At 40.7% G+C, this 22,662-nt stretch overlaps 4 protein-coding genes across 7 annotated transcripts in view; 2 read left to right on the forward strand and 2 right to left on the reverse strand.

The window, feature by feature from the left end:
- Positions 1-1,065: 1,065 nt before the first annotated feature.
- LOC106652260 (zinc finger protein OZF-like) lies at positions 1,066-3,340 on the forward strand. Its single transcript, XM_014371105.2, has 5 exons — positions 1,066-1,256; positions 1,327-1,438; positions 1,508-1,728; positions 1,803-1,914; positions 1,987-3,340. The coding sequence occupies exons 1-5, from the start codon at positions 1,231-1,233 to the stop codon at positions 2,908-2,910; spliced, it is 1,395 nt and encodes a 464-aa protein (XP_014226591.1). The 5' UTR covers positions 1,066-1,230; the 3' UTR covers positions 2,911-3,340.
- Positions 3,341-8,090: 4,750 nt separating this feature from the next.
- On the reverse strand, positions 8,091-10,379 carry LOC111694136 (zinc finger protein OZF-like). Of its 4 annotated transcripts, none has more exons than XM_023461003.1 (3): positions 9,929-10,093; positions 9,738-9,852; positions 8,091-9,643 (listed from the first exon to the last, which is right to left on the reverse strand). In XM_023461003.1, exon 3 carries the CDS (start codon positions 9,558-9,560, stop codon positions 8,442-8,444), a length of 1,119 nt encoding a protein of 372 aa, XP_023316771.1. In that variant the 5' UTR covers positions 9,561-9,643; positions 9,738-9,852; positions 9,929-10,093; the 3' UTR covers positions 8,091-8,441. The 4 variants fall into 3 exon arrangements, with proteins under 4 accessions (XP_023316770.1, XP_023316771.1, XP_023316772.1 ...); XM_023461002.1 differs by lacking the exon at positions 9,929-10,093 and adding an exon at positions 10,351-10,379 and having other exon boundaries at positions 8,091-9,668; XM_023461001.1 differs by having other exon boundaries at positions 8,091-9,668.
- A 1,149-nt stretch (positions 10,380-11,528) lies between these two features.
- The window catches only part of LOC106652181 (unconventional myosin heavy chain 6), a 51,761-nt gene continuing 40,627 nt past the window's right edge, over positions 11,529-22,662 (forward strand). Inside the window, exon 1 of the mRNA XM_023461046.1 lies at positions 11,529-12,325. Coding sequence (XP_023316814.1) covers positions 12,298-12,325 — 28 coding nt within the window. The 5' untranslated portion in view covers positions 11,529-12,297. The remainder of the gene's footprint in view (positions 12,326-22,662) is intronic.
- Positions 20,562-22,609, reverse strand: LOC106652295. The gene is made up of 2 exons (XM_014371166.2): positions 21,247-22,609; positions 20,562-20,956 (listed from the first exon to the last, which is right to left on the reverse strand). Exons 1-2 carry the CDS (start codon positions 22,529-22,531, stop codon positions 20,940-20,942), a joined length of 1,302 nt encoding a protein of 433 aa, XP_014226652.1. The 5' UTR covers positions 22,532-22,609; the 3' UTR covers positions 20,562-20,939.

Genomic DNA, 22,662 nt, shown 5'->3' on the forward strand with positions numbered 1-22,662 from the left:
CACACGACCAAAGGGTTGAAGACAATGCTCGTGTATAATGTACCATATGACAAAAAAAACAACAACTTTAAAAACGTGTATACGCGACGGAGAGAGAGAGAGAGAGAGAGAGAGAGAGAGAGAGAAAAAGACGAAAGGGCATGACGAATTTCCTGCGACGAACTCACTCATCGTCGAATTCGGAGAACAAAGCGCCGCGCGCGCGAAGGAAGTCGCGAGAGCCTAGCACTCGTGCAGCTTGCATGTGTGCATAGTACGTTGATTCGATGGGATGCGCGAGATAAAGCAAGCGCGTAAAAGCGATGGATATTTATTATGCCGATTGCAGAGTGGCTGAACACTCGAAACTGCGTATTTTTTTTTTTTTTTTTTTAATGTGCGAAAAAGCTCAAATTTGGTGCGTTGACCTTTTTGCTCGTGGATATCAACCATATTCTTTCGTATGAGTATCATCATAATTCGTTGATTCAACGTGCATATTTAAATGACATGTTTATTGAGACCACTATATGCACTGCATTGATGTGGATTTTGAATATACCGATACAGATGCATTTTTTGTATCAATTCTTCTTATATTTTTGACTTCACAATCGAAATTCAGGTTTATTTTTCTTTTTACTCAGGCCTCTATTTCGATTATGTTTTCAATTTTACAAACTTATCTCATATGCTGCGAGCGATTTTGAAATAATCTTTAATTTTATCAACTTCGAATAAATGCATGATTGTAAATTCTTACAGAATATTCTCTGAAAAAAAATCTAAAATTTTTAACATTAGCCATGTCAATTACTTCACGATCATTATTTTCTGCATGCCACTTATCACAGGTGGTTTTTTTCACGATAAAATCTTTCCTATACGATTCCAATGTTTTGCAATAAAATAGTTCAACTTCCATCCTCAAATAAAAAATGTCAAGTTAGTGCCTTAGTGAATCGCAGTATATAACTGGGTATGGACAGTCGAAAGGGGAAGGGGAAAGTGTCACTGTGAGAAGCTATCACAATCACGACGATAACCTTGCTAATGCGAATAATGCGTTCAGTCGCTGGCCACGAACTGAATTCTTCGGTGAGCAAGTGTTTACAAATAATGTCCGTAAATGAGTGTAGGTATAGGTGAATTCGAAGTACAGTGTTGGCTACTCGAGATGTTTAACCTCGAATATTTTTTCGGTGTATTTCGTGAAAATTTACAGCAAGTACACTTAAAATCAAGCAAATTATGGAAAACAAAGATAGCACACTTAGGTATTATTTTTTTTATTTATGCCATGATATCTTTTGAACTATGACTTTATCACACTTAATTATTCATTAGAGTAAAAGACGAGCCGAATGATACTTGGCTGGATCGAAACGATGATAATTTCAACTCTGTGAACTCTTACAAAATCGAAAATGTTGAAAATTTGCTGTTTCATCAATTATCGGTAAATTCAATGATTTTAATCATTTTCTGTTTTCTATTATTGAAAAATATTACATCATTTTAATTTCAGGGAAACCATATTAAAGAGACCATCGCAGTACAGGAAGAATTAGATGAAAAAATATTGACAGAATTTGAGTGCAGAAATGTTAACCCTGAACTAAAGTCTCTATCGACGACAATGTGCAAATCAGAGAATCAAAGTTGTCCATCTATTGTGAAAATAGAAAATCAAATTAAGACTAGTTGCATAATCAAGAAAGTAATGGAAGGTAGCAGTGATGTAGTTAGGTAACGTTTTTGTGAGTTACACTAACATTAAAATTTTTTTAGCAATCTAATAGTAAACTCGATTTTTTCTTCAGGATCAAGGAAAAGATAAACGATTCTTCGATGAATACAGCTGGTGGTTATGTTCTAGATTCAATGGACTATTGCAAAGCTGAAAATTTTGAAACGTCGCTTCATGAATCATCAGTGAGTTTAATGACTTGAATTATGTTGTCAATTCACTATTTGAAACTAGCAATTATCCAATTTTAATTTTAGGAAATCTACGTTAAAGAGACAATTGCATTACAGGAAGAATTAGATGTAAAAATATACATAGATTTTGAGTGCAGAGATGTTAAACCTGAACTGAAGTCGTCATCTACTAACATCTGTAAATCTGAGTCTCAACATTTTCAGTCTATTACAAAAATGGAAACCCCAATTCAGACTAATGAGATAAGTAAAAATGCACTTAGCTACCAGCAAATCTTGAAAGTGACGACAAACGCAGTACGTGATAAAAGCAAAGCTTTTGAATACGAAAGTTGTCACGAATCATTATCCAACGAGATTAATCTCAATAAACAGAAAAAACTAGTACATAATAGAATCAAATCCTTTGATTGTGAGACTTGCCACAAATCATTTGGATTCAAGGGCAATCTCAATCAACACATAAATGTAGTACATAATCTTAGCAAACCCTGGGAATGTGATATTTGTCATAAATCATTTGGATACCAGAATAAACTCAAACGTCACTTGAATTCAGTACATAATCGGAGCAAACCCTTCGAGTGTGAGGTTTGCCACAAATCATTTGGATTCAAGGGCAATCTCAATCAACACATAAATGTAATACACAATCGTAGCACACCCTTCGAATGTGATATTTGTCACAAATCATTTGGAATCAAGAGCAATCTCAATAAACACATAAATATAGTGCATAACCGTAACAAACCTTTCGATTGTGAAATTTGTCAAAAATCATTTGGACAAAAAGGCAACCTCAATCGTCACGTGAATGCAGTACATGATGAGAGAAAACCCTTCGAGTGTGACACTTGTCGCAAATCCTTTGGCCATAAGGGTTATCTCAATAGACACATAAATATAGTACATAATCGGAACAAACCCTTTGATTGTGATATTTGCCATAAATTATTTGGAAAAAAGGTATCCTCAATAGGCACATAAGTGTAGTACATAATGGTAGCAAACCCTTCAAATGTGATATTTGTCATAAATGATTTGGACATAATGGTAATCTCAAAAAGCACATAAAAGCAGTACATCTTCGGAGGAAATCCTTTGAATGTGATATTTGCCACAAGTCATATGACCGCGAAGATACTCTGAAAGCTCACATAAATACCATACATAATTTTAAAAAAAACTTCGAGTGAACTTCGAAATTCATGGTTATCTGTAGTAATTAAGTATTTATTGTCAAACAGTTTCCTGAAAAAAAATTTTATTTTGATTATTTTCATCGTTTCATTCACGGATAATTTATATTGGACGGTAGTAAGGATATTACGAACTAGGAACCCAAAAGATCTTGTTTGGGAGTTTTTTGTTGATGGCAACGTTTCAACAAAAGTTGATTGTCTTTTTTAGGCTAATAAATCTGTATTGAACCATCTATAAAACATTTATAAATTTCTAAATATTCTTTAAAAAATACTTGATTTCCAACTTGTACATGTTCAAATTATCTACGAATCCAAATTATTTGATTTTGAAAGAAAACTTGGCTACTTTTATTTATCAATTATGGTAAAAATGTTAAAAAGATTACTTCAACTTTGCAAAACAACCTAATTTTTTTTTAGAATTGATCGTAAAATAACAGTTTTTGGCTTCATCCTCATCCTAATTGATAATAAATTCAGTTTATTTCGATACGATTAATCGTCTCGTCTTTAAAATAATGTTTGGCATGCAATTGAACACACGTATACTGACATTTAGTACTTCAATCTAGTTTAAAGTTATACAAACAAAATATACTTATAATAATTATAATAATACGACATCTGGTTCAAGAATTCATTTTCGATCCTATTACAAAGCTTCCCAATGAAGGAAGCAAAAAATTGACACTTCCATTAACCCAGGCAATCTGCCTTTAATGAAATTAGATACAGCGACGTATGTCGAACGACTTTTCTTGATCAGATGTATAGGCATACGCATCTGAGACGGGCTTGATTGTAAATTAAACGTTTTTTAAGCAAATATCACATCGTGGCTCCAGCATACGGCTCTATACAGGCACACATTATAATGCACAGCCATACGGTCGGAGAGTCCTGCGGTCAGCTCCAAGGTAGAGGTATATAACGATATTACACGCGTATAATACCTATATCACTGCCAGCATCGAGCGACTCGTGTCGCGCCAGTAATAAACAACCGCGTTTTATTATAACATCGATATCGATACGCTACTACGTGCCCTCGGAAAATTAAATTACAATGTTATAGTATATGATATATAGCGCGCGATAGTATACGCGAGCTGCGATCCTTTCTTTTTTTTAATCGAGCGCGTGGCAATAATACGTAAAATCGAGAAATTTAAACGTACACTAGCTCGATCTTTTTTTACCGCCATCATGGAGGGAGAAAAAAATGAATATTATACATTTGTACGTTGATTACGTCGCTCGGTTATTTAATATCCTGCTTAAAGCTGGTTTATTGCTCGTCCGACAAGCAGCCAGCTGCCTTCTGAAAAATGTGAAAAAAATCGAACTAAGCGGCAGCAACTCGACGACAACGCCAAGTCGCGATGTTATCGAGATTTCCAATACATTCATAATGTCCAACAAAGTGGTACAGCACCACAATACCAGCTCGTTTACATAATTCATTAGAAAATTAGCCGCTCGAGTGGTCATTCAAGCATATAACTTAATTCCTTCGCACTTGAATGTTTCCTTCTTTGTTCTCACCTGGTGCGCGCGATCTCCACTCGCGCGCGCACCGACGAGTGGCTTATATTATTATGGAAATAAAGCGCGACTCTTTGTGTGTATATTATAATCCACCTTCTCTCTTCTCTCTGTCTTATAACGTACGAGCGATTAAAACTTTTTGTCTAGCCCGTGTGCTCTCGGCTGGGGGGCATTGTAATTTTTATAATATCGTCAGTGCAGCAGCAGCTGCGGCCCGACACAGTACCGTTGCATTGTATTATATACACTGTGTGTTGAGCGAAGCACACAAACTATCGATAATAATACTAGGATATAATGCTTCGCTCGATCAACGGTAGATTTTTTATTTCGACTCTCTCTCTCTCTCTTTATTGCTTTCCTTATATTTGTACAAAGGTGCGAACACTAAAATCGATGCCCATCACGCTCGAACAAGCAAAAAAGAAAGAGCTCGCGCCGAGTCGCGTGCGGATGACATTCTCTTCTCCGAAAGGCGCAAATTTAAAACGACGCCGCAATATAGCCGAGATACGCGGCTGCGACCGTTTGACGCTGTGATTTTAATGCATAAATAAGCGACAAGAAAATTAATAATTTGCCAAGAGACAACACAGCTGCTGTTGCTGGTAGCCCAAGAGAGCTTCGTAGACGCGCGCGAAACTGTGTCAAACGTAATAAGAAGCCACAAGTCGTCGCTCACTAGCCGTTATATTTATATAATACGGGACAGACGACGTTGAAGACGACGAGAGTCCACTGTATAGGCCGTACAGACGATTATACGTGCATCTTATAATACTACGTGCCATGCAAAAGTGTTAGTGTGCCTGATGAAAATTCGGACGACTACTAACCCGGTAGCGAAATTAGTATATGGCTGAGGCTCGAAAGCGACGCGAGCACCATTTTCCATATGCTCTCTTCTTGATGACGCGGTTTGGTGGATAATACATATTTGATTTATCGATTGAAATTATGACAATCATCGGCTCATACAAATTCAATCAAAAAAGCGTCGACTCATAAAAAGAATAAATTTCTTCAACTCGAATGTGACATCTCTCATTCCTCGTTTCAGTGTTATTATATATCTCACACTTCAGCAAATACTACTTGTCGCAGCAGTAGCAGCAGCATCTTTTCCCCCGGCGCGTCGCGCTATATAGCAGCAAAAGAATTTGTCTCGCCGGCCAAACTGCATGCACACACTGATTTGCTTTCGTGGCCGCTATGTATGAGAAATGCGCGCATTATAAAGTACAAGCTGGTATATAACCTTGAGCCGCCGCACGAGAAGAAAAGGGAACATCATTCTCATGATGTGTGGCGCAGCGGAGCGGTCTCGAAAATTGAGCTCTCGTCGCATCATCGTCGTCGTCCACGAAAATAAGATGAAAAGTGCTGAGCTCGCGTGTGGGCGTACATTACGTTACACGGAAATCTTTGTGCGTTTATATACATTGCGCTTTTATATTACGCGCGGGCTGCATAAGAGCTCGGGATGAAAGTGTACAGCGCCGAATCCGATAAAAAAGGTCTAGGCTTGCTTTTTCTGTATAAAGCACAAAGGAGAGAATGAAAATTGAAATTCGAGATCGCTCTTGTATCTCTCTCGGGTAGTACGTACCTACGCTCTGCATATACATGCGAGTACCTCTAGTCGTGTACCTTGAAATCGTTGCTCGCGTCGTCGCGTGAGCTGCAATTATTATTAGACGTCGTTCTTGTAGTACTTCTTATACGCTCATTAGGCTAGATATGCAAAGGGGCCATTGTGGCAGGGCGTATAGCTCATTCAGCGGCCTCTTCGACCCCGCGCAAACAGCCTCTAATACGTTTTGTAAATGTGCGAAATATTCGTAAACCGCATGTAAATGGAAAATCGGATGGCGCAACGAGCGACTCGCGCCAGCTATAATGCACTTTTAGGAAAAAAGGCGTGGCGGAGAAAAGTCAAGATAGGAAAGGAAAAAAAAATTACCTCGCCCGACACACATATTATACGTGCATGTATGAGAAACTTTCACAGACGCGCGTAATATACTCTCTCTCTCTTTCTCGCCGGCGCTGCTGCTCGGCCTCGCCATCGACGAAGCAATAAACCTTTATCTCACAGAATCTGCTTGCGTTTGCGCGTGTATGTGTGTGAGTTTGCATCCGTGTGTTGGCGAGAGCCAACGTGTCCATTATATAGAAATGGAAATCGATAGAATTTCATCGGATGCATAGTCGGCAGGCCGGCCGACGCTCGACTGCTGCTCTGTCTGCGTGTGAAACTATCGGAGGAGAAAAATTATCGAACCAGAGGAAACTTCCTGACAGCCGGCGTGTGTAAGCGAGCGATTACATAGAAGCGATTGTGACCTTTTATCATTTGTAATAGCGGCGAATAATTAACTAAACGTGGAAGTGCAGTCGTGACTTTGTTTGGCGATATACGAGTTGTTATATATCTTGTTTATTGGACGATTATACTATAATCACGCGCGAATCGTCCTGAGTATATGAATGATAAATTTCCTTTGATATATCTATAAATCGTTGTCTCGATATCTGCTCCGAATTAATTTTTCATTTAAAAATCATTTTCCACGGCTTGTAAAGTTCGATCCACGCGAGCAAACATTGATAACGCCGTCGATATACAGTCCCTGCAGTTGAATGAAACCATACAGTCAACGATACGTTCGCGTAACCGATTAGAATAATAATCTGTTGGCACACTCGTTTACTATTTGATACGGAGCAGACGATCGGTAATGTGTATAGAAAAGTCGCATATTAATCGGACTCGGTGATTTGATATTTATACTCATCGATGCTCTGTAGGTTCTCTGTTCTCTGCTGCGTTGCATTGCGTTGTAATATTCATTCGCGAAACGGACTATCGGTCGGATACGAATTTGAATTGCAATTGGCAGTGGCGACGACTGCGACGATGCAGGCGTTTCCTGTTTAATCCTATACGCCAAATTAAGATGCAACGATCCGACTTCCTCGGGCTGTCGTGATTACGCTCTGTTTACCGTTTGTTCGTACGGTCAAGTACTATCGGGATCTGAAATCATGTAACAATATGTCACGACCGAAATTCTTGCAGTATTTTTTTACAAATAGTGACGAATTAAAATTGAAAAACAATGTGTGGCCAATGTGAATTAAAAATAGAGAGAAATTTTCTTTATCTTTACAATTCTATAATAAGTCTTCGGAAGTGACAAAAAACACGATTGATCCATCCTGCACAAATTCAAGCGTAATTCAAGTATGTTAATTTTTTTTGAAAAAAACTTTTATTATATTATTTCATATAACATTAAATTTTTAAATTAACAGATAATTTAAATAAATACAATTGATCAATGACTCAATTAACAAACTTATTATATAAACTATATCATTAAAGTTATATTATATTTGCATGCTCTTCTTTCATAGTTAATTTAATTGAACAGATTGTTTAAATATTTTCTCGTACACTTGACACTTCTTTTTGGAGTTGTCGTTTCAAGATAATTTTTATGACAGAGTGTTTTCTTACAAACATTACTATTGAAAATAATCTTCCACGAATTTCACATAGGTAAGTAATATAATCATGCACTGAATCGATGTGAACACGGAGACGACTCCTCACCATGAACTTAATCAATTTTCAACTTAAGATAACCTTTTTGGGAAAGTGTCTTTCTATAAATGTTACAGAGTAATATAAGTAACGCGACTATGCATCGAACAAATTTTTTCAGGCTACTCTTTCGAGTCAATATTTTTTCGCATACATCACAGTTTTAAGGTGTTATGAATTGAATCAATGTGGGTGTTTAGACGACCTTTTTGTGAAAATGTCCTTTTACAAATATCACACGGGTAAGTAATACGATTATGTATTGAATTAATATGTTGTTTTAGATTTTTCTTACATGAAAATGTCTTTCCACATGTGTGGCATGGATGATTGATATGATTATGTACTGAATCGATATGGATTTTTAGTTGAATCTTTTGTGCAAATGTCTTTCCGCATACATCGCAAATATAAGGTTTTCGATTATTATGAACTGAATCAACGTGAGTTTTTAGATTACTCTTGTATGAAAATGTCTTTCCACACATGTGACATGAGTGATTGATTGAAGCTTTCCGACCATTATGCACTGAATTAATATGGAGCTTCAGATAACCTTTTTGTGAAAATGTCTTTCCGCACATGTGACATGGATAATTGATACGATTATGCACTGAGTCAATATGGATTTTCAGATCACTTTTATGTGAAAATGTTTTTCCACATATATGACAGTGATGAGGTTTTCGATTGTTATGCACTGAATCAATATGGGTTTTCAGATTACTTTTTTGTGAAAATGTCTTTCCACACGTGTGACATGCATGATTGATATGATTATGTACTGAATCAATATGTTTTTTTAAATTACCCTTATGTGAAAATGTCTTTCCACATGTGTGACATGAATGATTTGTGTGATTGTGTACCGAATCAATATGTAATTTCAGACTAATCTTACGTGCAAATGTCTTTCCGCAAATTTCACACGGGTAAGTAATACGATTATGCACTGAATCAACATGGCGTTTTACATCAGTTTTAAATGCGAATGACTTTTCGCGTACATCGCACTTATGAGGTTTTCGATTATTGCGAACTGAATCATTATGGGGTTTCAGACTGCTCTTTTTTGTAAACGTCTTATAAGGTACCAATAAATTTAGTGTAGGTTTCACGTCTTTGCACTCGAACTCTATTTTAATTTCTTGGTTAGGTTGAAATTCATGAATTCCTTCGTTCACTTTATCAAGTACTAATAGATTCACATTGGGTTTTGCATCTTTGCACTCAAACTCTACTTTATTTTCGAGGTTAGGTTGAAATGTTGGCATTTTTTCGTTGACTTTATCGAGTACTAATAAATTCACATTGAGTTTTACATCTTTGCACTCAAACTCTACTTTAATTTTGTGGTCTTCACATTTGTCATTCGTATCCATCTGTGATGAATCGAAGTTTTATTAAAATTTCGTTTAAAAAAATTATAGTTTAGTGTTGAATGAACCTACGGTATTCTCTTGTAGACTCCTAAGGTATTGCAAATTTGTAGAATCTGATGATTGGTTTTCTATTTCACCACAGTCATTTTCGTTGTAGCAAAACTCATTAGGCTCCTCTTTTACTCTGCAAATATCAATTAATTTAAACAAATGAACTTACTACATTATTTGGATATTTTAATGTACACAATGACAATTACTTGGCAACAAAGTTGTTGTTGATTTTACCACTAAACTCCATTTTATTGAGTTTAAGACTTGTCCAGACTACCTTTTTTGTATTAAATTCAATTAAAATTAGTGTGTATTATAATTTATAAAATCAGATTGTCGACTCGCCCACGTGAACAAAAGAAATAAGCGAGTAATTCGAGTGGCCAAATATTACGAATATTGAACGGAATCAATACCAGCAGACGGAGCCAAGGTGGTAGAAATTTTATCAAATAACGAGCTAACCACGACGCGTGAGTATGATAAATACATAAGAGTTGAATTCGATATTTAAATCTCATATATTTAAATAAAAATAAAAATCATTAATTCAAGCTAAAATTAGTAAAACCTTACACTCCAATCCACATCTAACCCGAAGTAAAAACGCAAAAAACAATAAACTGACCTAGAGAAACTGGAAATCATCATCGTGCGCAAAACGATGTCAAACAATGAGCATTAAGCGTTATAGCTGCTCATGGATCGCAGTTCAACGGAACCTACAAATTCAATCCTATTTAATTCCATTTCGTGCTCTGAGCAACAGCCACTCATTTTTTTGTCAATGCAATGCTTGACATTAGGCGAAAAAAAATTTAGTAATAAATTTTGCAGGGCAATGAACGACTTATATCTGCGTTACGATTCAGCTAATCGACACTTTTATAGCTACTATTGTGTAAAAAAACTCAAGGAAGTTGCTTCAAATGGCCCAAGCCAAGAGTTTGTTGTTCCATTGAATAGACTATTTGCAAATTTTTCAAATCTTAGGTCTTTCTTTCGCGCAGTTATTAAGATGGCCACTTGGGTGCACTACTTAACGGAGTCTTCTTTACAATTTTTCCGCAGAATCGTCGCTCGAGTGCTGCCCCCTCGGTTTGCTGCGCGCTCGATTATCGATACGCAACCCTTCGTCGATAAGGTTGTTTGCTACATAAAAGTGCATCACAGTTATTGTAATTTTTAACACATAAATTGAATTTGAAAACAAGTAAAAGTAATACGAAGTTATTAATCAGCAAAAAATATTTCAATAAAAATTATAAGAAACGCAATCTTCTTTATCGACATCTCTTTTGTTTACACTTGCGATCTTTATAAACTGTTCGTACGAAGTAATCTAATCCGTTTGTAAACATCAGAATCATGTCATTATTCCTATGTCATTCATATCGAACGAGCTCATGACTCTGAAAAAATTGGAGTTTCGAAAGAAAAAAACAAAATACAAGCAGTAGAATAACAAACTCTACGAAGCCTCGTCCGCGCGTCGAAAGGCGTCTGCAACTGATCTCTGGCGACTGCGAGCCGTACACACATTAATCTCGCGTATTATATGTGCGCGTGCGAAAGAGAAGGAGCTAGTTTACACACACGTACGCACGCATATAATATACATATAGAAGCGGCCGATGGTGGAGGAGTTGCACGCGTTTGTTATAGCATAGTGGAGCAGCCTCGGCTTCTCCGACTCTATATGCTCGGCCGCAGCGGCAGGCAGGCAGGCAAGGCATCGGTGGTGGTGGTGGCGGCCGCGGCGGCGATGAACTTACTGCGCGCGTTGTGTCAGTCGGGTGGCAACCGTTCGCCTCGCAACAACAACCGCAGCGCAACGCGTTCCATTTATGCCCATACACGTATGAATATTTTGTAACGCGTTTTGTAGAGCTCGTCGCTGCCGTGCGCGACTTGTCATAGCACAAACAAACAACCAAAGTACGTATTTTTCGCGCTGCAGAGAGTGCACAAAAAAAGCTGCTGCGTGCCGTCGTCAAGTCGTGTTCCTGCGCGCCTTGCAGCAGCTCCGAAAAAGGCCATGGTGCGCGTTCGGCAATTCTTCATCGTGTAAAAGCTGTGTCGTGAATAAAGTTTGAAAATCGTATTCGCACGGTTGAGGGTTGTTTGCACACCCGCCGTTGTTTATCATAATATAGTGTGTGCGTGTGTGTGTCTCTCTATTATTCTGTCCTGCGTTGGTGTTGTGCTTATACAAAGTGCGTGACGGTGTGTGCGTGTGCGACCCATAGTCTATATATTGCATATATAGTAGACGTACGGGGGTGCGAGATGGTGGGTGTTTCGAGGCACATCGGCAGCCACTGCCGGCGCTAGTCGCCTCCTGTATTTATAGTGGCCGCAGGCCGGACAGGCCAGAGAGAGAGAGAGAGCCGAAAAAATATTTTATAATAAAAAATAAAAAAGGATCAGTGCCCTGCGTTTCGAATATTTCGTTGTTCCTTCGAATTCCTTTACGTTGGCTTCCGGGAGTCGTAGCTCCCAGCGGAGGAGGCGACGACGAGGTGGAGCGTTTCGTTGAACCTTTCTCGATCGCAACGACGGCGCCGGACTCACGATGATGAACGACAAGAATTACAGCAAGGGTGAGTTTCGCGCATGATTGTTATTATCATCGGTCATATTTATGCTCTACTAGCAGCGACAGCAGGGATATATGCGAGTGCGTTCGCGCAACTGGCGGAGTATTTTTACATTATTTTTTTTCAAGAATGCGGAGGGTTCGCGGAAACGTATTGCTTATATCTCTTTCTCGCCACTACCGCTGCCTCTTCGCATCGTCCGAAAAAATGTCAACACGTGTTTGGCATACGAATGCCTTTGCGCACACACATTTACATACGTGCACATTATCTCGCTTCTTGATATTGAAAATGAATAAAGACAAGAAGGCTGGAGAAGAAACCTTTTTTATTCGTATTTTTCATCGAAATCTTCGGAACGAGGATATAAAAAAAATCGTACACTTCGCCGCAGTGACTTTCGCGCAGCAGCATCAGCTATATGTGCGTAAAAGCTTTTCGCATTATATTTGCATTCCGATGGTTTCCGAGACGAAAAAAACGCCGCGCTTAAAATGTATATACCACGCTATATGTATATGAACGCGCACGCTTCACCCCTCAAATTTACGACTCCGTGACAGGCTGGAAATGTATGTATACATACATAGTACGAGAGTGAGAGAGAGAGAGAGACAGAAAGACAGCAGGAGCACGCGTCGGGATAATAATGCTTTATGAATATTGATCCTCTTTTGTGGCAACAATTTCATCTTTTTCTCTGTCTCTCTTTTCCGATTGCGTGCGCGTTACATGAAATATAGCCTTTCGAGAAAAGCTTGTACACCTATATCGCAGGCAAAGACTGTCAACGAAGTGTGCGTGTATACGCAGAGAAAGAGGCGAGGTGAAGCACGAAAAAAAGGAGGAAAACATCTCGTCGTGTTTACATCGTAGCGTAGCGCGACGAGGCAAAAGCTCGTCGTCCCGCAGCCGAGCCCCGCCCCGCGTTATATTATATATAGAATCCTCCGTATCGCGCGCGATAGAACGAGACGGAGAGAGAGAGAGAGAGATCATCCCCGCGCAGGGGCGAACAGCTGACAGGCTGGGCTAATTTCGTGTGCATACCTATACGCGGTGTGCTGATGCTGCTGCTCCTCGGCTGCCCTTATTAAATAATCATCGGAGATAGGTAAAGTATAGGCGCGCGTGGCGCAGGGATATATAGACGACGTCGAGATAGAGCTACTACGCTCAAGCTCAGGCCAGCAACCTTTATTGAATTTTCAAGCCGAGCTGCTGTGCTAGCTCGCAAGCTGTGTTATGGAGAGAGAGAGAGAGAGAGAGAGACGAGTCGACTTCGATCGTCGTCCCTGCTTCTACTGGCTGCGTATGATGCAGTACCCGAGCTTCGGGTTAAAAGCCTCGAGCTCGGGTGTCGTTCTCTCTATATAACATCGATAATAATCATTCGCTGCCTTGCTCCGCTCGCAATCTCTTTACATTATGCTCCGGTTGACGAGGAAAATTTGGCCTCTCATTTAGCCGCGCTCTCGGCGTTCAACGCGGCTATTTATAAGGCGGATAAGAAGCTCAGTGAGTGACTTTATCGCATCGCGTTGTGTGTCCGTGTGTTTGTGTATACATAAACGCTCGATTCAAAATATTAGATAAAGAAGCGTCGAGTTCATTGTAGACCGCCGGTCATACATTATGTACTTTGAGAGAGTTAAAGTGAGAGAGCGAGAGAGAGAATTGAGCCGAGCAGAAGTGTCGGGCGCCTCTCTCATTCTCTCTCTCTCAAACGATAATGCGATTATAAAAAGGCGCCTCGTACTCGCGCGCAAGAATTGAAAGCGCCTGTCAAACGGGGCTGCTTCTCTCTCGGGGCATGGGCGCGCGCTGCTCCGCTGCAGATGTCGCGCGCGCACGCGGGCGAATTAACTCCCCGACGAGATGCGGAAAATACCGTGTAAACCGTGTGCCGAGAGTGTAGAGATTAAAATCATGCGGATTTCGCCAAAGATAGAGCACACACAGCACAAGGCACTCTACTCGATCGTCGTCGTCGTCTTTTGCGCCGTGATTTTCGAAGTCGAGGGTAAATATAAATCAAAAACTTTCGCGAGCACGATCAAGGTGTGTGCGAGTGTGTATATTTGCACTCGTTGGTGTGTCGTTGCTCGACGACGAAGACGACAAAGTTTGCCTATAAAAATCTGCGTAAATATATTTTACGCAAAAAGCCTCAAATAATGTATAAAAGCGCCCGTCTCTTTCGCAATAAACAGTCGGAATTTACAGTGCAGTAGGAGGAATAGTAGGCAGCAGTAGTAGCAGCAGCAGCTGAGGGACCCGCGTTAAAAGTGTCTACCGGCGCGCGGGTACATAAACATTAAACGCGTCCTATAAGCGCGCGTAAATGGAAGCGCGCGACAAAGAGCTTAACAAAAAAAAAAGGAGAGACAGAGAGAGGAGAATCCGCGCGCCAAGATTTTAAAACCCTTTCCGAGTAATGAGTGTGCGTACGTATGAGCGCGAATATGAATATAACGCGTCGTTATACACAGCAGCAACAGTGTTGTAAAAACGTTTCTTTAAACATTTCAACATTTCCTTTAAACGCCCTCGCGTTTGTATCTTAACGACAACTAGTGCTCGCTCCACCGCGAGGAGGAGGTCGCGTCGACGACGACGAGGAGGGGAGGACTTATTACACTGGTTTGTTTTAAAAATTATGCTCTCGTAAGCATATGCTTTAAGCGAGGATTGCCGCAAACACTCGTTATAACGTACGTAATATATTTTATTTACTTCGTGTATTTGCGCGTAGTCATCAGCTCGTAGCAGTGTATATATGCGGCACTGCAACGCGGCTAATAGACGACGCGGGGCGCGAATCCTTACGCTAATCCTGTACTGTGCACCATGAAGCGTCGTATTATTGCACAGATGTGTGTACACTCATTCAACACAATCTTGCGGCTTTAATAATAATAACGCGGCGCACGGTTCGCGCGGTGTATATGTGTCGGTCGAGTCCCCCGTATTATGGGTAGTAGACGTTGCGGCATCTCGCACGTTGACCCCAGCAGCAGCCACGGCAGCGTCAGCAGCAACAGCAACAGCAGTCGTGTGTCCTGAGGCCTTTCTTTTTCCTATGCACGCCGAGAGAGATGCTGAAAGAGAGAGAGAGAAGAGATAATGCGCAGTATATATATTCCACACATCTGAGTTTGCTCCTGTGCCTGCGCTGCTCCTGCTGCCTCCTCATCCTTTTTCTCTCTTTTCTCTTTCTTACCTATACCTTCCTTGTATATATACCACACGACCCAGACCTTTTCTCTTTCTCTCTCTCTTTCTCTCTCTCTTTCTCTCTCTCTTTCTTTCTCCTGCGCTTATAAGCCCTGTGTGTACTGCACATGGCCACGGCGCAGCATCCACGGAGTAGCAGCCAGGCGGCTGCGGAGAGCACTTTAAGGATAGTGGGTGTACTGCACAGCAGACTCCCGCTCCTTCGCGCGCACACACACATACACAGAACATGGTTTTTCCGCGCAGCAGCAGCGTTTGTTGCTCGGGCCGCGGCGTTCGTTCGCCTCGCCTTGCCTTGCCTCGCTCGCTTGTGTCGGATACGGACGAAAAAAAAGTATTTCTTCGTATAAAGAGAAAGAGTAGTTTGGCTAGTAGTATAAATTCGGGAGGTTTCTTTCCTCTTTCGCGCGTTCGTGATTCTGGACCATCTTTTTTCGTTCGCTGCTGTATAATCGCTCTGTATAAATACGCACAGACACACAAACAGAGGCGCGAGCGTATAAAATTTCAAACGACTCCACAACTCCGCACTCCGGCTCAGCTGTGCCTATAATATAACGTATACTCTGTATAAGTATTCCGCAACGCACATGTCACTCGCTCGTGTGTGTGTGTTAGTGTGCGTCCTTCGAACGTATATAAACGGGTGTATAGATATAAATGTGGTTGTGTGAGTGTACGCGCCTCGTAAACAGCGGGATTAAACGAGTATTTACACACATTTTTCATGCATTAATGTATAATACTTCTCTCGTGCGGCCTCCTATTGCTTCCAACCTCCGATATATACACACACATTTGTAGAGAGAGTGTAAATTTTTTCTGTAAACTGTCAAACGCTTTCGCTTGTGTGCGTGTGTGTGTATGTGTATCTATACTTATCATTTCGGACATCTATCCTTTTGTCATTTAAATAACATTTTTTTTCACCAGCTATCCGTCGAATTTATTTTTACTTCGGAGCATCGCTCCGAAAAAATAAAATAAAAAAAATACGCGTGAAAACATTTTTTGCTCTCTCTCGAACTTCGATAACTTATCTTCTATCGCCTCTGCGTGCTGCACGGCTCGCTCGATTGGTCAAACATTCCAATCATTTGCTCAGGTTTATATATAATATACAAAATGAAATTTTGAACACGTCCAATTATCTCTCTCTCTCTCTCTCTCGAGACTGTCGCTCGAATATTATGATTCTTCAGCTCGAGGCAAAAGAACGTTTAATATAATACTTGATAGCAGACACACTCTCGGTTTTCACATCTAGAATAGTCTTTCGAGACATCGTCTCGGGTTAATATAGTGAATTTCGATTATTTTTCTCTCTTTCTCTCTGGGTTAACGGTAAAAAGAGCAGTGACAGCGGCAGCAACAGCAGTTGTCGTTTTCTGGCCTAACTATATGCATACAACAGGAGAAAGACAAATAATCGAAAAATATATATACATCCAATGGCAGCAACAAGTTTCTTCTCCCTCTTGTATTATGAGTATACATGTATATACACGCTGCATTGTTTCCTGTGGCCGCGTGACAAGAAGCAAATGTGCAAACATGTTATAGGCTCGGAGCGCGTCGAAGGAAGTAGTGCAGCGTCATACTACAGTCAACCACATCGCGCACAGCTGCATATGTATTTATAAGAAAGCCAATCCTTATGGGGTCGGGTCAGGCTCGCTATAATCATAGGCTCTCAAGTTTTATTCGCGGCATGTGCGACTCATTAAAAACGTTAATCACGATCGCGGCTCTCATAATATATATCATACGTCGCCCCGAGGATTGGACGCTAAATCGACTTGCGTCATGTTTACATTATGCGCAATTGGAATACACAAGAGTCGATTGGTCTGTGTGTGGGGGAAGAGGCAGAATTGCAGCCTATTATCGAGTTTTCGCGCGAATCGAATAGAAGGCAGGAAATGCAGTTGAAGTAGGTGACGATTGCGATGATGCGCCGCTGCTGCCGTGAATACGCTTGATCGAAACGAGCGCCGAGTTTCAGGTCGATTCGATAAAGCATGACGAGATGGGCTCGTCGTTGATTGCTTTCGGGACAACACACGTGTGTTTCAATACGTCACTTTTTTCCTCCGAATTACGGCGCGATAATCGGATTGTTTAAGATTCCTTTCTTTTTTTTTCTGTACGGATTGCGAAAAAATAAAAAGACAAATAACGAACGGGTTGAGTAATTTTCTCTCAAAGTATCCATTTCATACAGACGCAGTATATTTCAACTCTTTTAAGCGTCTGAAATCGAGCGAAAACGAAGAAGAGGAACAGCAAAAAAATTCACACGACGCGCAGCACTTCGATATCAACGTCTGCTATATACGGTCGCCCATGCCGCTGCCCGTTATAGACTAAATCACGCACGTGCGCGACGTGTATCGGACGCAGCAACTGCCAGATGACACACAGACACTCACACGATAGTCCAGTCTTCAAATGCCAGTACCTATATACAGCGTACCAATCGATTTTCCCGCAGCTCGGGGATATTTTTCAGTTAATATACGTTTCCGCAATATACGCGAGTGCGGTATTGCCCAAGTTTTTACCATCTCCCTCTCTGTCTCTCTATTACTCGTGCGCCGAGCAGCGCATGAGAGAGCCTCGAGAATGTCACAACTTTCATTACTCGTTTGTATATGTACGTGCGTATGACGTACTTTATAAATCGTGGCTCGTGCGTAAGGTGCACAATCCTGTTACATACGCGCGAGTGACTCACTCGCTGCTGCTGCGATCAATTATTTCTCTATTGCTGTCTCTTTATTGCTTCATCCGAGAGAGGTTGGCTGATTGTAATTTTTGGGATTATTATGCCGCTGAGAGAGTCGACCCCCAAGAATAATACACCGAGATTCTCGGTGACTTTAGACATTATATATTGTATACTCGTTCATGGAAGTTATTACGAGAGGTGTCGATTTAAACCTCGGAACAATGCGCGCGCGGCGGCACCAGCCGCACGACGAAGGGGATTTAAACAAATCCGAACTTTCTCAAAGACGAGGAATTAGGTGACAGGCTTAATGGTTATTTATCGCGTGTAAATCGCGCTGCATTCAAGAAAACAGAATAACACTTCGGCTCCATTCGAAGTTGAGAGAAAAAAACAGTGTATAAAAGAAACCTCGGAAAGTCGTTTTTCCTTCTGCGGATAAAAATCTCGCGACAAGCTGCGCTGCGCACATGCACGTCGTCGGAAAAATATAAACGTCGATCGAGCTCTCGTCGAGCTATCGGAGCGAGCATTACCTGTACGTTATATAAGCCAAAGAGAGATTATCTATACTCCTACGTACAGGTATACCGGCTGTCGTTTTATTTCGTTTGTTTATACCGCGCGCGATGCACGGCGAATACGAACTTTTATTTTCTCTATTCGTCTTCCATTGTTTGTAAATTTTCAATCGTCTCCTTTGTTTGACAAGCGCGAATAAAAAAATTTGACGAACCGAACGCGCAATTGCGATCCAAAAATCGTCACTTCGATCATGACGCTGCACGACCCAACGAGATACAATATATAACACGAGTCAGCTAATGCATCGCATCATGCGTTACTATTAGAAAAACACACGCGCTGCAACTCTCGTATAATGCATCGGCAGCGAGTCATGCTGCAAAATCGGCAAGCATCCACCGGCGCACTGTGAGTCATCCGCATTTCGAACGAAAAAACGAAGAAGAAGAAGAAGAAGAGGAAGAAATAATAAACGCGCGCCCGCAAGGAATTTTGAGAATGCCCGACGCTGTGATGCTGCTGCGTGCTACCGCTGCTGATCGCTACGGGTCGGAAGTAAAAGTGCGCGCGCGCTTTTATACATATTCATCTCTCTGACTTGCGTACATGTGTACCTCTATATATATTATGAGCGTCTCGTGCGAACAGCGCATTATTAACATCCGTGTTCCCGAATTCTTCATATATAAATCATCTCTTTCTCTTGTACTCGGAGTCGATTCTTTTTTTTTTTAATTTTATTTTCAAATTGCCATACTTACCTGAATTATTCTTTTATTATTCATTGATCGGATTATTCATCAATTATTCACGGCTTTAGTTACTTGTGACTCTTTAATTTTTTTTCTTCGTCCTCATATCCTCTCCCTTCCTTCCTCTCAGTATCTCGCACTCGTTTCGCTGCGATAGATCACTTTTAATTTCCTCGTCGCGATCTCTTTCTCTCGCTGCGCGTATCATCGAGAGCGAAATGATGTATCGCTTCCTGTCCGCGAATCCTGATGGCCGACGATCATCGCGCATCAGGTGCGCGGATTAATTGGGAAAATTCAAGCGAAGAATGTCTCGATTTCCTTAAAGACGCGGCATCGTTGATTTCTTTCTATTTTTCTTATTTCGCAATCACCTACATATATAACATATATTGGCGGCAGACAACAATGACGGCGATAATTTTTCGCTCAAGGATTCAAACCACACACGCGTACTCGAGCTGGCTCTCTCGACGAGGTATATACTTTTCAGAGTACGCGAGCGGCGCGTGTGACGTCAACCTTCGCTGCGTTGCACAGCTCACATATGCGCACACAGAGAGAAAGAGAGAGAGAAATAATAATTACCGAGTTTTTCCCAGCTGCGTACAACACTCGTATACACGTTTACGTTTACTCCGGAGTATAAATACGCATCGCTGCGGAGTGAAATTTTTATTTTCAATCCTGCGCGCAAAAAGGTATATCATTTAATTCTTATAAAGGCATAAAGAGAAGCAGCGGCAAAGCCGCCACTTATCCAATTTTATAAGTATACACATACACACAAATACTTACACGTACTTACCGTGGAGCACACGGCGGTGTGCATGTAGCGTTTTAACACGTCGTAAATATACGACTTCTTGCAACTCGTGGACTCCTTTTTTATGTAATCCTCTCGGACAAGTTTAGCTGATGAATTAGTTAGCTCATTTGAAGGATAAGGAATTATCAAACAGACTTTTAACTTTTTATTATTCATTTAATGAATATAATTTAGTGATTGAGTACAGAGATTCAACATTAAAATACTGGCTCCTGGATCAATGGTCTGAATTTTAAAAATAACAAATAGTTTTATATCTTTTGACATATAAAAAGTACATTATCAAATGTACGGTTACATATTAAAAACATTGATTAGTCGTTATTATTGCCTTGTAAAAAAGTGTCAAATGTTCAAGAAAATGAATCTTAAGTCATTCATCTTTTGCATATTACAACTTTTTTACATCTTAAGTGTTGGTTTTTAATCTTTTGCATAGAAGACTTTGGATGTGGAAAACTTAACGAGTTAGGTCTCTTCGACTGAGAATTGTTTCGGAAGGAGCTGATTTTAAATTGAATGGTACATCAATTGTAGCTGTCTTCAGTACGTTATGGTACCTGTAAAATAAATAATTAAACATGAGTTATTAATCTTGATTGCTCTACATTTATTATGTAATTGGCTTGACGATTTGACTTCATTTCAATTTCATCTATTATTAAACACGTCAAATTATTAGAACAGTTTTATAATTGTAAATCTATATCCAATATATAATTATTCTATACCGCACATTTAATGAAAATCGATAAAGTTGCGTTTACTAAAATTAATTATCGTAGACTCGAGTCTCAAGAGTGCTTTCAAGCTTTAGTAATAGTTTTCAAAGAGTGAGTATCATACTTACAAAGACATTTTTCATTGACCACCTTGGCCAACTTTTTGATATTGATATTGTAACCACTGGTGTAGTTCCACTTCTCGCGTTCGATTGCCTTAACAAGAGCATCAAATTGAAACGGAGGATCGTACACTCGGTTGAGAGCTACTCCCCTCTCCAAAGGAATGTCTTCTGCTCTTTCTTCTTGCGGCATCGCATTGGGGTAGTATCCGTACTTGATCCTGTAAGAGATTTCGTACGACTTGAATGTTTCGGTCGTTATTGTGAATGTCTGGTGTATGTGGGAAGCGACGCTCCTCTGCAGTCCTTCCTCGTTCACGTTGTCCGCCTCGAAGTAAAGCTGGACGTGACAAGGCATCTTTGGCTCGAAACTCAGATATCTCAGCTTCAGGAACAGCTCCCAGGCGCTGTGGTAACTGAAATCCTTCCATTGGGATTGAACCTTGTTCTCGAGATTGATCGCGGCAATGATAGCGACTTTTTGAGCCACGAGATCTTTATCCAAACCCATGATGATGTGGTCAGACATTAATTTTGCGGTCACGCATAACTTGACCCTTACTTTTTTCAGATCCGCAGGGGCAATTTCGTTGGTCATAACTGGTTGACAAATTCTTGAGATCATGTCAACCATTGCTTGGATGTCGATGGTGAACACGTTCGTGTATTGCGAGCGCTTTTCATCCATACCCCATAGAATTTGGAAAAAGTGAAGCGGTGGAGTGAGTATTTGCTCTTCCTCTGGAATATCTTCGTCTTCCTTGTCCGTGTTCCTGACTCCAGACGGGTAAAAGCCCAAATGAACTCTGTAGTAGACTTGATATTTTACACTCTCAATTGTCACCAGGACCAGTGCTTTTACGTCCTGATAGATTATTTTTTGCGGACCCGCGAGGGTAACGTTGTTCGCCCTCTTGTTGATCTGAACCATCTTCGTATCTCTGGGTTTGTAGCTCTCGTCCTTGATCGCCGAGTATATCTCGAACGCGAGCAGCGTACTGAAATCCTCCCATTTGGTGTTCGCCTTGAACTCGACGTGACACCCCGCAGCAATGGCAGCGATCTTGCAGAGACTATCCTTGTGATCGGGTAACACGCGCTGGTCTATGCGCAGTTGGAATTGGGCTTTGAATTTGACCGAGCAATTCTGCTGAGAAATCTCGGTGCCAGTAGTACCTTCGTCGCCCGATGGTGATTCTTCATCCTCCTCCTCCTCCTCCGACGACGACGACGACGATGGTAATATTATTGCAGAGGATGATGGACCTGCAGTTGGCTCAAACTCAAACATTTTTAAAGACGATAAGAAGTCCGTGTGTTTCTTCCTACTCGGTTGAATTTGGAAGGAGCGAGCGTTGAGCCATTCGCTCGGCTCTAGGCTTACGCGTTACATTTTTCAAATCGTAACGTAAACAAATTAAA

This window comes from Trichogramma pretiosum, unplaced genomic scaffold (genome assembly GCF_000599845.2).
Source record: "Trichogramma pretiosum strain Unisexual culture from Peru unplaced genomic scaffold, Tpre_2.0 scaffold18, whole genome shotgun sequence".
In the NCBI taxonomy this organism is placed as follows: Eukaryota; Metazoa; Arthropoda; class Insecta; order Hymenoptera; family Trichogrammatidae; genus Trichogramma; species Trichogramma pretiosum.

Bases quoted from the DNA above. Each gene is read 5' to 3' on its own strand.
- LOC106652260 (XM_014371105.2), top strand. From the start codon at position 1,231: ATGGAAAACAAAGATAGCACACTTAG. The intron at 1,729-1,802 runs GTAACGTTTTTG...TTTTTTCTTCAG, and splicing joins GGTAGCAGTGATGTAGTTAG to GATCAAGGAAAAGATAAACG. The intron at 1,915-1,986 runs GTGAGTTTAATG...TTTTAATTTTAG, and splicing joins CGTCGCTTCATGAATCATCA to GAAATCTACGTTAAAGAGAC.
- LOC111694136 (XM_023461001.1), bottom strand. From the start codon at position 9,969: ATGGAGTTTAGTGGTAAAATCAACAACAACTTTGTTGCCAA. The intron at 9,853-9,928 runs GTAATTGTCATT...TGATATTTGCAG, and splicing joins AACAACAACTTTGTTGCCAA to AGTAAAAGAGGAGCCTAATG. The intron at 9,669-9,737 runs GTAGGTTCATTC...GATTCATCACAG, and splicing joins GGAGTCTACAAGAGAATACC to ATGGATACGAATGACAAATG.
- LOC106652295 (XM_014371166.2), bottom strand. From the start codon at position 22,531: ATGTTTGAGTTTGAGCCAACTGCAGGTCCATCATCCTCTGCAATAATA.